The sequence below is a fragment of the Gymnoscopelus braueri genome (genome assembly GCF_963280865.1).
Source record: "Gymnoscopelus braueri genome assembly, chromosome: 5".
Classification (NCBI taxonomy): domain Eukaryota; kingdom Metazoa; phylum Chordata; class Actinopteri; order Myctophiformes; family Myctophidae; genus Gymnoscopelus; species Gymnoscopelus braueri.
Genome location: NC_137606.1, coordinates 34,069,996 through 34,087,430, shown reverse-complemented (window position 1 = coordinate 34,087,430; position 17,435 = coordinate 34,069,996). Strand labels below are relative to the sequence as shown.

The window sequence follows — 17,435 nt, the reverse complement described above, 5'->3', positions numbered from 1 at the left end:
GTGGAAGTAACTCGCCAACCTGTGAATCCATCCATCTCCCATTCATCTGCATTTACTTGAAAGCCTTCCGAAACAAAAGGCAGAAATTATTGAACGTCTCTGTTCTGCGTTCAACCAGACACGGACCTCTGGTAATGTACTTAAGCCCCCATCAATCCTGCGCTCCCTCCTTTCTAGAGGTACCTCAGCGACCCGGCAGCCCCAGATTACATTTGCAGGTGTTTCCTTCACTTGAGTTAGTGCTGGGCCAGGGCCGGACCAGGGCCGGGCCTCCGATGGGAGCCGTGGCTAGTTTCCTGTATAGGGCTCTTTTTTTTTTTCATTAGCGCACCCGCGGATGGAAGCCAGCTGCTATCCTGCACATACTTACATACTTGTTTAAGCCTCTCTTTTTTCTGTTGTTAATGTCTTTTTCCCTCTCTGTAAAACCAATCGAGAGAAACCCCCTTGGTTTCTGGTCCTGATATGTCAATGTATGTTGAGGTCTGTTTTTCAAAGCTCAAAATGTACTGCTTATAGGCCAGGCTGCATGTAGTATAATCCAGAAATTGCTAACCTCTCTGTGTTAGCTTGAACTCCTTGTGCTATGTATCAAGCTGCTGGCTTCCATTGAATTCAAATATATGTATGATGGGTGAGTTGCTACTTATTTAAACAAAGGGGACAGACAGGCAAGACTCGCACCATTAAAAAAAAAATCTCTCTTTAATCACGATGATTCAGTTCAGTAGGCCGTCATAAGATAGACGGGTGCTACTTGTTGCAGTCCTCCGTTCATTGTTTAAGGCTTGTTTTGTTTATTCATTTTTAGTTGTTCAGCCAATTCCCCTTGAACAATACACTAAAGTACATGGTCCCTGTCCAATGCGAACTCCCAGTTTTTCTGTAGAGTGTAGACAACCGCATTATCTCCTCTGATACACATGGATGCACCAGCCTCTTTTCACCTGACACTGATGAGTTTCACCAGGAGTGTGAATGTGAAATGCGTGCAGAGGAACATGCCATCACTCCCAATTAAACTCCCTGCTGAACAGGTGCCCACCAACCAGTAGGAGTTGCTAGTGCAGCAACAAGAACACAAACCCTATCGTATCTGTAGAATTTGCAATAAAAACAAACTGGTACTTTCGCTAACCCATTTTTCTCTTTATCTCTCCCTCATCCTCTCTTTGTTTCTCTTTCCCCAATGTCTTTCCTTTGTACCCCCTCTCTACCCCCCCCCCATCTCTTTCTCTCTACAGCAATCTAAGGACTGTTTGCGTCTGGATGAGACCATGCTAGTAAAGCAGTTGCTTCCAGAGATCTGTCACTTCATTCATACGTACCGTGAGGGCCACCCGCACGCTGCTGAGCTGCGTGCTTCGGCCTCGGGCGTCCTCTTCTCGCTCAGCTGCAACAACTTCAATGCCGTGTTCAGCCGCATCTCCACCAGGTAGCTACAATACAGTGATGTCAATGAACAGTAGCGTCCAGCCATTTGGCCCCTGTCTAGAACGAATGCAGTGAGTTTCTACTTGAGGGATGCATCACCGGATCCTTTGAGAAGTGGGATCGTGCCTCAAAAGTTACCAACGTCCCCAGGCATTTTGGGAAAAGTCACTTCTCTTATGCCAAAACAGCTCCTGGCTATACACCCTTGAGCAATGCTGTGTCAAGTCAAACTCTGTCATGAATATATAAATGTATATTAAACCCTATCGTGTTCAACAGATAACCGATGCACACTTTCATCTACTGTACTGTATATCACAAACACAGGTGCTTGATTTCCACGCTACACATGACTTTAATACAGCTTGACTTGTACACGCCGAGGGCTTAACTGTAGACCAGGTGGGCATATGCATTTGGACATGATTACCCCACTACTGGCTCGTGTTGGCCAAGGAATAAGGAATTGTGTGAGTTTAATACTTACCGTCTCAGCGTCACCGGCCAGCTCTTTCTTGATTCTTCCGTGGCGGCGAGTTGTCACCCGTGGTCCGTTGAGTTGTACAAAAAGGGTGCTCAATAAAACAGTGCTCAAAACAACAGCCAGTACGTCGGGAAAGTCCATGCCAATCTGTGAAATGGCAGCCAGTTGCCAAAATGTTCCCAGTGACATTAATCCCATCTGGATCTGAGCATAAATGACTTGCTTACTTTCCCTTCAAACTCAAGGGTGCTCTGATAAATGTAATGCCACCAGCCTGGATAGAAAGTTGCAGGTATTACAGGTATTTTCACAAGTACATTTTGGATACCCTAGGCCCTATTTTATAGATGTGTGATGCACTTATCCAGAGACTTGCCACTCCCATGTCCATGATATTGGGGATTCCAATTCCATCTCAATTGGCACATGAAATTACACGCGTCCTGTGCTAGTAATTGTACCTCAGACGTTGCTTTTGAAAGTAATCCTGTCCAACAAGGTTAAGTATGATGGGTTGTCATTCAGTCACTGCACCTCAAACAAGGGGAAAAGCCTCTCATGTACCCTGTACTGGTGAACAAAGTGTTTGTGTCTTCTCCCAGGCTACAGGAGCTGACGGTGTGCTCAGAGGACACCGTGGACGTCCACGACATAGAACTGATGCAGTATATCAACGTGGACTGTGCCAAGCTCAAGAGGTTGCTCCAAGGTCTGCCTAATGTCCTCACAACCATTGTTGATAATTATTTATCAAACATTGTAAATAATTTGTGAAATCCCCACAATATCATCACAAAATCGATATCGAGTAGGCCTACTGAAGGTGTAATTGTTTTTCCCTGTCCTTATGATGTTATCCTAAGATCCTGTATTTGGGGTGAGACGGACGGACGGGGGGGCAGCCAGGCAGAAACTGCAGTACTCATTCATAACCATAGTTTTAAATCTAGGTTGGACAAAAGTCGGTACCATCGGTACCGTATGTCGTATTGCCTCTAATGGTGTGTTGTTACTTTTCAGAAACTGTTTTGAAGTTCAAAGCCCTTAAGAAGCCCGCCCAACTAGCTGTCATCAACAGTTTGGAGAAGGTAATATTTTCTAACCAGTTTCCACATTGCATCAAGATGCTGACATTATGTCATGCTTCTACATGCAAAAATATACTGTTCTGGGAAGGCCAATGCTAGCTGAGCAGTTCTCTTTTTTTTTTAAGTGCTCTGCTGAAAATGCGGCTCAGCTCAGAGCTTTTTAGAAGGTGGATACTTTGTCTTGCGCTTTGCGGCATCTTCTCTTTATTGTTTGAATGTAAAAAAAGAAAGAAAGGAAAAACCTTAGGGGAGACAGCAGGAAAATATCTGGGAAATGTTACGATGTTGCACTTTTATCAGTGGACTCATTCATACATCGTGTGTGTGTGTGTGTGTGTGTGTGTGTGTGTGTGTGTGTGTGTGTGTGTGTGTGTGTGTGTGTGTGTGTGTGTGTGTGTGTGTGTGTGTGTGTGTGTGTGTGTGTGTGTGTGTGTGTGTGTGTGTGTGTGTGTGTGTGTGTGTGTGTGTGTGTGTGTGTGTGTTTATACAGTAGAGGTCATTGTGACACTAAATGGCGTTGTTTCTCCTCAGGCGTTTTGGAACTGGGTGGAGAACTACCCAGATGAGTTCACCATGCTCTACCGGAGACCACAGACAGACATGGCAGGTGGGTACAGACTGAAGGGCATTCTTTTTTTAAGCCACTCCTGCGGTACTAGATGGTAGAGGGGAGAGACACAGAAAGCAGAGGACGGAGAGAGGTGGATCGCATGTGACAAGGGTCCCAAGATAGACTCAAACATGTGAGAACCGCAGTGCACACCTCATTTATTGAATGGTTGAAAACAAGGACATATGATTTCTAACAGATCTCATTTTCCAATTCAACACAAAGTTTTAGTTCCAGTCAACATTTCGATACCAGTGGAGTCTTAGAGGAGGTAACATGAGTTTTTGACTCTGATCCTCTTTATTCGCTTTGGCTAATTAGATTTGGCTCCAAACAAGCTTCCGATTGGATTTGGCTCCAATTAGCGAGGCCTCTCAATGTCTTTGGAAGATGACGGTAGAAATTCCTTCTATAGATGTTTAGATCTGACCTCATTGTGCCTCGGTCATGAAATATTGTCTGGGATGACGGGAGCCTGCCGGAGAAATCTACCAGAAACCTTGAATCTCTGTCTAGTCTCACACACCTCACCGTGATTACGCAGGTAACGTTTAGAGTTAAAGTTACAGTGGATAGTGTGCGTTCGTTATTGCTTGTGTGCAAGTGCATTTGTGTGTGTGTGTGTCTATTGAGTCTGAATCTGTATGCGTGTGCGTGCGCTCCATCAGAATCTGCTGAAAAACTGTTTGACCTGGTGGACAGCTTTGCTGAGAGCGCCAAGAGGAAGGCTGCGGTGTGGCCACTGCAGATCATCCTCCTCATCCTCTGTCCAGAGATTACACAGACCATCTCCAGGGACACGGTGGAGGACAGCAAGATCAACAAGGTATACGCACGCACACACGCACCTACGCATGCCCACACACATGCTAGGGCTGGGCAATTAACCCAAAATACATCAAAACCGATATTTAGAAACAATAACCGAATAATCGTAGAGGCAAGTTTTTTTATTTTTTTGTCTTAAACACGTATATCAACAAATTGACAACAAAATTCCTATAATTTGCTTAAATAATCAACTAAATCGATTAGTCATAAACCATTTAACCCTGTATTATATAATATATAATAAAGAGGTGGCTGTATATATAATATGCCACCAAGCCACCACTTGCCCACCTCATGTTGTAACGGGTAATCGATCTGTTTAGAACTGACACCAGTTACAACATGAGATCAGATTCTAATGCAGACATCAAAACACAACAATTAAGATATACATAAGCTATTCAAACATTGATTGGTTAAAACAGATGATAAATGAAAATGTTATTTCAGACTTGCAGCTGGTTCTGGAGCTGGTAATGTAATCTGAAACGGAGACCACCCAGTACACACACGCACACGCACACACACGCACACACGGACAAACTTTTAACACGTGCATCCCTGACTTGTGTCTCCAGAAACTGTTCCTGGACAGCATACGGAAGGCGCTGGCCGGCCAGGGAGGCAGCAAACAGCTGACAGAAAGTGCAGCCATCGCCTGTGTCAAACTGTGTAAAGCTTCCACCTACATCAACTGGGAGGATCACTCTGTCATCTTCCTACTGGTCCAGTCCATCGTCATGGACCTCAAGGTGAGTCTTGCTTCCAGTCCTTTTATTATTCACAGAAGTTTTAGGGCTGCAACTATCTATTACTTAGCGATTATTCTAACCATAAATCTTTTGATAAATCGAATAATCGAGGAGCGCCAAAATGTTTGATTATCTCTCTCTCTCACAAATCGATTAACCACTTATTCTATTTTATACTAATATATATTTGTCGCGCAAATATATATTACGGGAAATAGTGTGCCGCGTGCGAGGTTGTAGATTGCCTTTTGTTTTACATTTTTTGCGCACCTGTACTGTATGCATGCGTGCAGAGCATGATTGGTTTGACCTAGTTTACAGTGACCAATTTAGTCCGTGTCCACAAACTTTAAGTAATAAAGTAAGTAAGTAATATCTTCAGCCGATCTCCTAGAAGCACACGTTCCTGCAACCACTGTATTTTTCTATCATGTTTGTAGAGCAACGTCAAGCGTGGTAAATGGAAGTGAGTTGACATGCATCTCTCTGTCTTTCCCCACCTCTTCCTCCAGACTTTGCTGTTCAACCCAGCCAAGCCCTTCTGGCGGGGGACAGGCAGTCAGAACGCTGACTGTGACCTCATGATGGACTGTTTTGTCTCCTGCTTTCGCATCAATCCGCACAACAACCAGCACTTTAAGGTACGTTCACACAAATAGGAGATAAAGGAGATTATTAGTATTAAGACAGTAAGTAAGCCTTGCTGAGCCATGAGGGTCATAGGGCAGAAACCTATCTCCTGTTTCTGCAGCGTGAGGCAGCTAGTATGTCGCAGGGATCCAACCCTTGATGTTGAGTGCCAAGCAGGGAGGCATTGGGTCCCATTTTTATAATCTTTGGTATGACCCGGCTGGGGATCAAACCCTGACCTGTTGAAACGAGCTGAAAGATTTGTAGTGTGACTTGGTGCTGCAATGATATCAATGCACTGTTGACAATTTATGACCATCGGGTTTAAACACGAAAAAGTTCATTCATTACACATTTTTTTCTCCTTCCCTTGAAAACTTATTTCTGTATTAGTCTAATCTGTTTCTTCCTCCTTCCTGCTCGTTTGTTATGCTGCGTCGGGTTACTATGGTAACGGTAACAGTGTCAATGAGCGCCATGAATGTGAAAGAGAGAAAATGAATGGAGTTGTATGAGGTGAATGTTGACTTAATAGTGTGTAGGAGGACAAAATGTCCTTGATGAGAAAATCCCTCTGTGGGATATTTTGCCATTTCTGACTTTACAGCAGGCTGTTTGACTGCCAGAAATAAAACATAATTTGCTAAGCCACTGCCAGCAATTTTCGAGTGTTTTCACTAACCTTTGAAAAATCATAGAATATTTATCTCCAGTATGATCGATCCCCCGATCGCTTTGTGTGTGTGCTTAATATACAATATCACAAAGATATATGAAAAGCCAAGGAGAGACAGACCAAATGTATATATGTCACAGGGTGAATGGAGAACCAGGTAGATTGAAGACAGAGCGCTCGTTTTTAGGCACGGGGCGAGGCGGGGCTTTTCGAGATAGGGTTTATTAGCGAGGCTCGCGAGGAGGAGGAGGAGAAGGAGGACGCGGCACTGCGAGGCGGGGGTTTATTACGTGAGGCGAGGAGGAGCTCCTCCTCGCGAAATAAACCGTCCTCCTTCTGAGAAGGAGGACGGTTTATTTCGCGAGGAGGAGCTCCTCCTCGCGAAATAAACCGTCCTCCTCCGAGGAGGAGGAGAAGGAGAACGCGGAGAGGCGGGGCTTTGATGTGCCGACGCGGACCTGTCTTTTGTTGTTCCCCCCCACATAGCAACCAGGAAGCTACGCTAGGGGAACGCTGAACACGCGTGCACACGCACACGCTTGTCCACGACGGAGGCGCGCCGACAAGTGGAGCTTGAGGCCGAGGAAGCGCGCCCTCGCGCCTCCAGGCGCGAGTGCCCGCGCTGACCGGCCGATGCTCCACTTGTCGACTCAGCGCCGTTTGAGTTGTAAACCGATAGGGACAGAATAGTTCTTTTCATGGATCACTGTGTGTGTGTGTGTGTGTGTGTGTGTGTGTGTGTGTGTGTGTGTCAGGGAGAAAGTAAAACAAAAGCCAGAACACAATAAAAGTATCTTAACAGTCCTGCTTTCAATAAACCAAAAAAAGCATGAGCGTGTGTGTGCGCGTGTGTGTTTGTGTGTGACTGTGTGTGTGTGGTCGCAGCCATATATGTTTGTGCACAAGCCTGGCTTGTGGCTCCCTCTAGTGTTGCTTCTACAGAATTGCTGGGTGGGTGGTAAAAACGAACGCGCCTTCTTCAATCTACCTGGTTCTCCATTCACCCTGTAACATATATACCACTTTCCCCTATCCACCCTCCCCCGCCCTCAATCCCCAGAACAGGTGTAAGGCACAATCACGAGATAAAAATAGAAAATAAAAGGAAAAACAAAGGGCATGAAAAATAATCAGAGCAGGAAAAAAAATGACTTAGGTTTGTTGTAGTTTGGTGTTACAGTCAAAGCAGGAATACTCCACACTATGTAGTTTGTCTGTTGTGGTAGACTGTCATAAACGGACCCCAGGTCTTATAGATTTTTTTGCGACAAAAACAAAAAAGAATCCATGGATTCAAGGCTTCATAGGGTGTACAATTGATAGAAAATAAGTCATTTTCTGGGTGAACTCCTCCTTTAACAAAATGGACTTCTTCTGAAGTATGTTGCCATATTTAGAGTTAAGTTGAGGTTAATGATTTGTGAATGAATGTAGTCAGTTCAAATCAGTGTATTAGCCTCACATGTGCACATTCTGCTCAAGCATGCATGACTGCCTTTGACTTGTGTCTTGGACAACAGTATTTGTCTTCTATTGGAATCGATAATATTGCACAATGAAGAATAAGTACACTGCTCAGTGGACAACTTTGTGGGATTCACCAATTTCTTTGTAATTTTGTGCGAATTACACAAACATGTGTAATTTTGGATGTCTAAAAGTTGACTTTATCATCACATTGACTAGTGATATTTTATATTTACTTCCTAAATATCATGATTTAAGTCATCTTACGCAGCATTAGTCTCCTTTCGGTAATTCCATGGACAAAAACATATCCTATAAGAAAGGTTTATGCATGGGTCCTTGCCCCTTAGTCCCGTCTTCCACTTTCCAAGTTTCACTTGATAAGAGTGTATGCTAAATACTTATAGTATATTGTAATTATAAAATAAATAAAAAAATAAAAAATACTAATAGTTTCTCTTTACTCTGTCTCCTCCTGCAGGTCTGTTTGGCCGCCTCCTCTCCTTCAATCTTTCACTTTGTCCTGGTCAACTCCTTGCACAGAATCATCACCAATGTAAGTAATCTGTACCCTGGGGCATAATCTGTATACTATGTATGGGAATAATCTATAGGGCGTAATGTGTATGGGTGGGCATAATCTATATAGACCAGGGGTCTTCAACGTTTTCAGGCCAAGGACCCCCTAGCTGAGAGAGGGATGAATCAGGGACCCCCTCTACATTGTATAAAATTGTGTTTCAGATAAACTTTTGCTGCTCTTTATTCCCTCTACACCTATAACTCTTTGCCAAAAATAGCCGATCTACAAGCTCACAGGGCGTGGTGAGCTTGTAGATTTGCTATGTTTGGCTAAAGTTCTCCTCAGAAAAGGGATGCTAGGGTTCAAGTGGTGAATGTAAAAAAAATAATCATATCATACAAAGATTTGGCGGACCCCCTGTAGTAACTCTGAGGCCCCCCTAGGGGTCCCGGACCCCCTGTTGAAGACCCCTGATATAGACATCATTATGTATGTATTTAGTACAAGCATTTTCACTTTACATGCACAATCTTTACCGGCATACTCTAACCCGGCAACTTGATTGAATTGCTGCTTTGTTTTTGTCCTTATTTATTATGCATCTTCTGTTTGTGTGTGTGTGCTCTCTCTCCCAGTCCCATCTGGACTGGTGGCCTAAGATTGATGCAGTATACAGCTACTCTGGAGAGCTGCGCTTCATGTTCTCAGACACCCTCAACCGGGTCATCCAAGGACTCAACACACATGCCCCGCTACGCATGACGCCGGTATGACCATATCACATGTACACACACACACACACACACACACACACACACACACACACACACACACACACACACACACACACACACACACACACACACACACACACACACACACACACACACACACACACACACACACACACACACACACACACACGTTGGTAGTATCCACACAAGACCTTTTACTTTACAGCCGTTGAAAAGAAGTTCACAGTTTGAGCACTAGGGGGCATGTGTGACAGTGGAACAAATACAAATGTCTATATCTGAAAAATTTCGTTTTTACCTCATTTTGTTTTGCAGAGTTAGAAAAACCTCTGCTTTGTGAGGGATACAGCGTTCATTAGACATAGCCCCCTGGTGACTCAACCAATTGTGCTGCTGACCCTCTCTTTGTTCATTAGTGGGGGTCCCATTAACCAGTTTTTATGCATAGAAAACCCTGAATGGAAACGCAGAACATTTTAAAAGGGTTTTATTTAGTATCCTACATTTTAATCATAGGTCTACCAGGCACAGAATACATTCAGATGATAAAATGTATGATTGCTACTTATGTTCGCAATGCTCTCACATTCTATTGCCTACACTTTAATTTAAAATCTTAATAAGATCATAATCATAATACTCACCTACGTTCCTTGAATGTGCACATTGCAGCTCTGTTAATTAACTTCCCACTCTTACTGTGTAGTGATGCTTTTTGTTCGCATATGTAGCGGTTAAAAATAAAATCCAATATCCAACTTAAAAATAAAATAAAATACAGAACTATCAGCAGAACTGATACTCTATGCTAGTGAGTACTGACCCAATTCAAGTATGTCTGTAACTTACTGTAATGTCGTTAATCATAATTCATGTGCAGCACAATGGGCATTGGGCAACGAGGCATTCAGTGCAAAATATATTTTTTGGACAAAAGAGCGTCAAATCATAATGAATCTCCAATAATATGCGTCTCACCTGACTGGACATATAGTTGCCACCTAATGCTTATCAACCATCTCCTAATATAGCATAAGAGTAGTGGATGGAAACGTGCAACAAAAAAAAATCAGAAAATTTGAATATTTTTTATTTTTATTTATTTATAGAAACCCAGTTATTGTACTCTGTAGAAATGCCTCACATTTTCTCTATAAAATACACTTACAATACATTAATGCATATCAACCTACTCCAGGCCTGTTTGCCATACTGAAATTAATTGATTGATTGATTCTAATGGATCAATGTAAATAATGTTAACACTTACAGACAGACACTTGCTGACCAAAAGAATCTAGGAGGGTTGCACAGAAGAATCGAGTTTTCCACTGTGGTCCTTAGGAAAACAAGGTTTTTCTTTGCAATCGGAAGAGAGCTGACTTCCTCTTTTCAAATGTTGGTATGACCTCCCGCAACAGATAATGGAGTGTGACAAAAATAGAAACATGCAGGGAACCACGTCTCGAACCCATGCCATGCCAGCGTACTACGGACTGAGCCAGTAGATCCCAACAGCATGGTAGCATAGAAATATGACCCCTGCCATATCAACAAAAGGTGCTGTTGTCATTTGAACTTTCTGCTCCAACAGAGTCTGACCTTCAAGGAGAAGATGACGACCAGCCTTAAGTTCAAAGAGAAAGGCGCAGAGCTGGACACACGAAGTTACAAGTGCCTCCTCCTCGCCTTGGTCAAGCTCATCCATGCAGACCCTAAGCTCATGCTGCATGTGAGTAGGGTTGAAACCATTGATTGCTCAAATTGATCAAGATAGTTATCACGTAAACGGTTTAGTGATGTGTCATGTGAACATTTCTCTTATGTGCTAACAACAACCAAATTGTGAATGCTCGTCTTTGTTGTATAATATAGAAAGATTTTGAATTTCTGGGTAAACATATTGTTAAGCAATTTCAAGATTTGGGTTCAGGTAATTTGTAATAAGCATTCACTATACATTTTTATTTAATTGACTTATGTTTTATTAATAGGATATTATATAATATGTAGATTACTCGGCTAATCAAAAACTTAACTGACAAATACATTGATTACACTGCCATCACACAGTTCAAAACATTGTTGCTGGCCTACAAGACAACTTAAGCCAGGCATGGCATCCCACATACCTTCAAGAACAACCCTTCCCACTCACTTAAATCAGCTAACACAGGAATGCTGTCCGAGCCTTCAATAAAACACCTCGGACAACTGTTATGGAAAAAAATAAATGTTTCCGCAAAGGGTGAAGGATAGACAAACTTTATTAACACATTGAATGCCAAAAACGGTCCGGACCGTTTTTGAGGGTCCAAACGAGAAGTGCCGAAAACGGTCCGGACCGTTTTTGACCCAATTCTATTTTTATACATGTGGGCCACGTGGGGCGCTAAAACGAAACTTTGACATCACCCAAGGAGTTTCTGAGAAGAAGAGGCTGGATGTGGCTCCATGTCAAAAATCCTTCCGGTCGGCGTTTTCAATGTTATCTCCTTGACTAAAAGCTTAACTCATTTACCGCCAATAACGCATATATGCGTTCTATTGAATACATCACTTGCCTGCCAATAACGCATAAATGCGTTCTATTGAAAAAAAGAAAAAAAAAAAGACCTAGGAGATATGATTGTTTGAAGATCTAGACTCCTATCCACTTCCTTGTTAACTTAAAACTTAAAAATTCTGTATCTCGGCTCCTGAGTACTTTTTGTTTTTCAATTAAAAATCTCTGGCAGCCAACAGCTAAAAATCTGAAATAACTCTGGCAGCTGGTGAGTTAATATCTCCATTTCTTTTTAATGTGGTGGAAACGAGCCGTTTTCGATCGGCGATCACGCTGCAATGGAGGATCGCGTTGGAAATATTATTGTTCCAGGCGTTAGTCGGGACCCTCCGCCGTCTCGCACGCACGCTTTGTTTACATGCACTTCCGCGTCGGGGCTTCTCACAGCACGAAACGTATAACGCAAGTGGATGGAAGAAATGCAGGCACTCAACGTATAATATTTTAATAAACCTCTGGCACCCAATGTGTTAAGATCATAATCATCACAGCAGGGCCCAAGCACCCTGGCTTGCTAAACCAGAGCTGCCTCTGTCCTCTCTCTCCCATGCCCTGACCGGGCAACAGCCCTCCTGGGCAGAAGCCTCTCTGAGGGGTCGTTTTAGATGCCTTTCATACTCCAAGACGTCTTCCCTAAATGGCATGGACTGAGAGACATTGCAACAAAGATGGTTATGCTGACGGGTTCAGAATGAGAAGAGTAGAAGTGTTTGACCTTACAAGGGGAACAACTGTTAACTGACCGCAGCAAGGGTCTTTGACCAGACCCCCTGTTGTGAAGTTAAACACTTTACAGTCCAAATACAATCAGATACAACAGAAATGATTTTGAACAGACAATGTGCACATTGGCATTCTATACATTCTATAACACAATGAAAAATTTCCACACATCCTAGTCTCTTCTCCCTTCTGGCTCCCAAACAGTGGAATAAACTCCCCATTGCATTCAGAATGGGAGACTCACTCCCAATGTATTGCCATTGTCTGAAGACTGACCTATACAGTCTAGCACTTCACTCTCCTTGTATCCCTTCTTGATAGTTTACTATATGCAAGTTTCTTTGTCCTCTGCACTCTATTTATGTGACTGTTTACCTCACCAATGTTTCAATAGTACAGTACGGTAAGTCGCTCTGGATAATAGAGCGACTGCTACATGCCTAAATTATTATTGCTGTTCACATCTCTGGCTGTCAAATGGAGTTTGCTATATCTATCGTTGTGTTAGAATCCAGTGAAGCAGGCCCCAGATATCCAGAGCAGTGCAGCAGAGCTCATCACAGGCTTGGTACAGCTGGTTCCTCTGGCCAACTCAGCCCAGCTATCCCAGGAGGCCATGGAGGTGAGACATTCTTCAATGCATTTGTACCTCCTATCAAATAAAACATCATGTTGAATATAGGAATGGGGCCATTTACATGGACAGATAGACCTTTATTGACATTCAGGTGTTGTAACAGCAGTAATTAACTACAAAGTACTGTTCCTGAAGAAACAGTGCTAAAGCGATCCCACAATTATGAATCAATTTCAAAGATGAAAATGGAAATGTTAGTTAAGAAGTATATACTCTGTAATGAGTTTATTTACGAATGGTCAAAGCGCTCTTTGATGCTGAAACCAAAGTGCTCTGAAATCGGTCTCAGACCGTATTCATTAATGCACCCTTGGTTTTACATCTCCAATTTCTTGACGTAATGTATAAAATAATCTTTACCTGTAACTAGTATGTAACTTTTTCTCCTTTCTTTGTGTCATGTCCTGTGTCTCCAGGCACTGTTAGTCCTCCACCAGCCAGAGACCATCGAGCTGTGGAACCCTGACGGTCCCATTGAGACCTTCTGGGACATCAGGTACTTAATCATCCTCACTCCAGTTCCAGTCATCATCTCCCATTTACTACAGCTAACTGGGTAGATATACAGTATATCGTTGCTGTCCGGAAGGAACCAGCTAACTCCATTTTGACACTTTTGCATTTTTTTCCATAAATCAGGGCCATTGAACACCCCTTGCGTCTGTGTGTTGGTAAAAAAATATTGAACCAATGAAAAGCATTAAAAAGTGCTTCTGACAAAACCAGCTAACTCCATTGGATCCTCAAATGTTCTGCTAAACCAGCGAAGTCCACCGGAGTTAGCTGGTTTTGCTGACTCCAGGCTCCACCCCCTTTGACCTCCAACCTCATTGTGAGCTTGGAGGTCCATTCAGCTGTTCTTAACAATGATGAACAAAACCTCCTAACTCCACTTTTTTAATTTCCTGAAAAATGAACATTTTGGAGTTAGCTGGTTCCTGCTGGACAGCAGATATATTATATTAAGTCAGATACAGTCAGTCCTTTATGTGGCCTCCCTACCTCTAGGCCACTGCCCCTCCTATAATTCTACAAAGCTCTGTGCGGTGAGCCCAAAATCTCTTCTGCCCGGTTCTCCTCAGTGGCTGGAGCAATTGATCTGCATTTGCACACAGCCATTGACCAAGCCTGTTTTTCGCTTTCCCCAAATGTCAGCAGTTTACTAGCGTTTTTATGTAAAAGAATGTCGTGGCCCCCCGACCTCTGGGATGGCCCCCCGAGCAATGGGATGAAGGATCAAACTGCGCATGCGACCCATAGACCCACTCTGTTAGACTGTTGCCGTCTGGCACAAGCACAGGCAGACAACGTCCTTAAAATTAAAGGAGAGATCCGCCCATTTTAAGTGTTATCTTTGATGTGTCGCTAATCACTCACCATCATTGAAAGGGACGTTGAGTTATTTCAGAGAGTCCCGTGTCGTGCATTTTTTCGACCCCCTCCGTTGGCATAATGGGAGCCCGTGTAAGAGTGAAAATCGTCTATTATAACCGATGCAAAGTTAGTATTTTCTCTACTACTGCTCATTGTGGAGTCTCATGATACTCAAACGTGCACTGAATGTCGCGAACGAGCTATCGTTAATGCAGAACGAGATGATGCTGGTTGCTTACTTCTTCCACAGACGCCAGGTTCTGTGGAAGAAGTAAGCAACCAGCGTCGTCTAGTTCTGCACGAACGATAACTCGTGCGCGACTTTCAGTGCATGTTTGAGTATCATGAGACTCCACAATGAGCAGTAGTAGAGAAAAAACTAACTTTGCATCGGTTATAATAGACGAATTTCACTCTTACACGGGCTCCCATTATGCCACGGAGGGGGTCGCCAGACTGCATTACACGGGACTCTCTGGAATAACTCAACGTCCATTTCAATGATGGCGAGTGATTAGCGACACATCAAAGATAACACTTAAAATGTCCGGATCTCTCCTTTAAAGGACTTTACTACGGTTGTGTGTGTGTGTGTGTGTGTGCACTGTGGGTCCAGGACGCGGCGACGAGACGCTGGTGCGGTGTGTGTGTGTGTGGGGGGGGCATGTTTAGGCAACAAGCTGTGACATTTGTAGCATTTGTGTTGCCCAGTGCTGGTCAGGACCTCTGACTCCTGATGTCTTCGACTGAGCTCATTCCACTGTATTCATTTATCTATTTATTCAGTTCCCAGGTACTATTCCTCATCTGCCGGAAGCTGATTGGTCATCAGATCGTGAATGGGACAGAGGTGCTCAAATGGCTGAGGGAGATTCTCATCTGCAGGAACAAGTTCCTCCTCAAGAACAAGGTTTGATTTGATTGAAGTACTATGAATATATGAATATTAATGTTTATCAGCACTGGACACTTTGTAAGTGACACGCCTAAGTTGTCATACAACAGTAAATATTAAATCATCGTTTGCATGGTAATCACAAGGGTTGCTGAAAGCAAAAGCAACAGCATTTATTTGTTCAAAATATTCTTATCGTCCATGAGTGCTTTTACTTCATTTTGTTTCCTTTTCATCACTCCAAACGTTGGAGTGAAGCCAATAAGCTTTTGCCCGGCCATATAAACTAGGTATGTGTTCAGCTAGTCAACTAGTCTATTAAACCTGGCCCTAATAATAATTTACTAGATACTAGTCTGTTACAATCTTATTTCTTCTAAAAAATGTATTGCAAAACATGCTTTTATTCTGTGAAAAGAAATAGTATTGACCCACAGCAGGTGCAGCTCTCCTTCATCTTCCTGAAGAGATAAAGGTATCTTATTCTCCTTTGCCTCCGGTTCTCGGTACCCAACCATTATTCTATGAGACGTAAACATCTTCCCTCTCTCTCCTGTCAGGAGTGTGCCACCCTGGGGAGTGGCATCCCCTTCTGCCGACAAGCCCAGACCAAGCTGGAGGTGTGTCTGTATATGTTCCTTTGGAGTCCGGACGCGGAGGCGGTGCTGGTGGCCATGTCCTGCTTCAGACACCTCTGTGAGGAGGCAGACATCCGCAGCGCCGCTGACGAGGTGCCTGTCCAGAACATCCTGCCCAACTACGTCACCTTCAGCGAGCTGGCCTCCGTCAGCAACATGATGGGCACAGGTCAGACCGGCCGGGGGGGGATAGATAGATATTTACTCACTTACTTCCCAGGGGAAATTCAGGTATTCCATAGTTCACACAGGCATAAAGCTACAAGGACTCGGTGCCGTTCAGCATGGCACACGTTATTAACATTCAGAAATGCACATAACAGATGTTCCTAATGTCAACTTCCGGCAGATGACATTAGGAACACCAAACCCATCAGGAATACGTGGTATCATAGCTGAAGTCACGTTCGCATGAGATGGCAAGCAATGAATAGGAAAACTGTTAAACTGTTAATTCCGTGAGAGGACGTCACCTGTCTAAATCACCCCTATTGTACTGCGAGTTTTTTGATCTCTCTCTCTCTCACACATTATCCTTCTATATGATATTATTCCCATTTATCTTTATCAGTTGTTTTTATCAGCGCATCTACTGTATGTCTTGCTAGGCCGTTCTACCTTGCAGAAGAGAGTGATGGCCTTGCTGCGGAGGATAGAACATCCCACGCCAGGAAACATTGAAGTAAGAATATCGGTTTAAATCAGTGATTCTCAACCTGGGAGGCCGGGGCCGACGGGGCAAAACACTAAGATGTTAATGATAATATTAAAATAATTAATGTAAAAAAAAAAACCTCATGGTATTTTTTAAACATTGAAAAATGAGTTTTCATTGTTATACCGATAAATAGGAACTTACTCTAAAGTACTACGGAACATAATCGATTGATTGATCATTAAAATAAACATGCTCTGAAAATACATGCGGCCCACCCATCTGTCCACTTAACACAGCCATGTTAAGTGGACAGATGGGTGGGCCGCAAACACTTTCGAGGTTTTCAAGTGGGCCCTGATCTATGCTGACTATTATTGTCAGTATCCGCCAGAGCGCGTGAGTCTATCCCCGTTTCACAATGTGCTAGAACCCTGGGAGATGGACTGCTGAGGTGGAGCACAACACCTACCATCAGCTCCCAGGACTTAACCGCACGACTTGCCGCTCCCAAGCCGTGCTACTCGTACTTTGAGTTGGCGGTGTGCGGGATCTACCGACCGAGCTACCCTCATCCAGAAAAGGTTGAGAACCACTGGTTTAAATCATAGAAGATCAAACATGTCAAACAACTCTTCTCAGTTAGACAGATTACTATTCTATGGAGATTGGGTTCTTGAAGGTCCATGTAGATGTT

The 17,435-nt window shown here is 43.4% G+C and overlaps 1 protein-coding gene across 5 annotated transcripts in view; it reads left to right on the top strand.

Moving 5' to 3' along the window:
• The window catches only part of nf1a (neurofibromin 1a), a 105,026-nt gene that overhangs the window by 12,246 nt on the left and 75,345 nt on the right, over positions 1-17,435 (top strand). For 4 of the 5 annotated variants that reach the window (XM_080429005.1, XM_080429003.1, XM_080429004.1 and 1 more), the window contains exons 4-18: positions 1,245-1,435; positions 2,521-2,627; positions 2,939-3,006; positions 3,538-3,613; positions 4,285-4,442; positions 5,026-5,199; positions 5,712-5,840; positions 8,454-8,528; positions 9,131-9,262; positions 10,845-10,982; positions 13,048-13,161; positions 13,593-13,672; positions 15,337-15,460; positions 16,006-16,252; positions 16,692-16,765. In XM_080429005.1, the coding sequence (XP_080285131.1) occupies positions 1,245-1,435; positions 2,521-2,627; positions 2,939-3,006; positions 3,538-3,613; positions 4,285-4,442; positions 5,026-5,199; positions 5,712-5,840; positions 8,454-8,528; positions 9,131-9,262; positions 10,845-10,982; positions 13,048-13,161; positions 13,593-13,672; positions 15,337-15,460; positions 16,006-16,252; positions 16,692-16,765 (1,887 nt within the window). Of the gene's footprint in view, positions 1-1,244; positions 1,436-2,520; positions 2,628-2,938; positions 3,007-3,537; positions 3,614-4,284; positions 4,443-5,025; positions 5,200-5,711; positions 5,841-8,453; positions 8,529-9,130; positions 9,263-10,844; positions 10,983-13,047; positions 13,162-13,592; positions 13,673-15,336; positions 15,461-16,005; positions 16,315-16,691; positions 16,766-17,435 lie in introns of all 5 variants that reach the window. The other variant, XM_080429006.1, reaches the window with a different exon arrangement.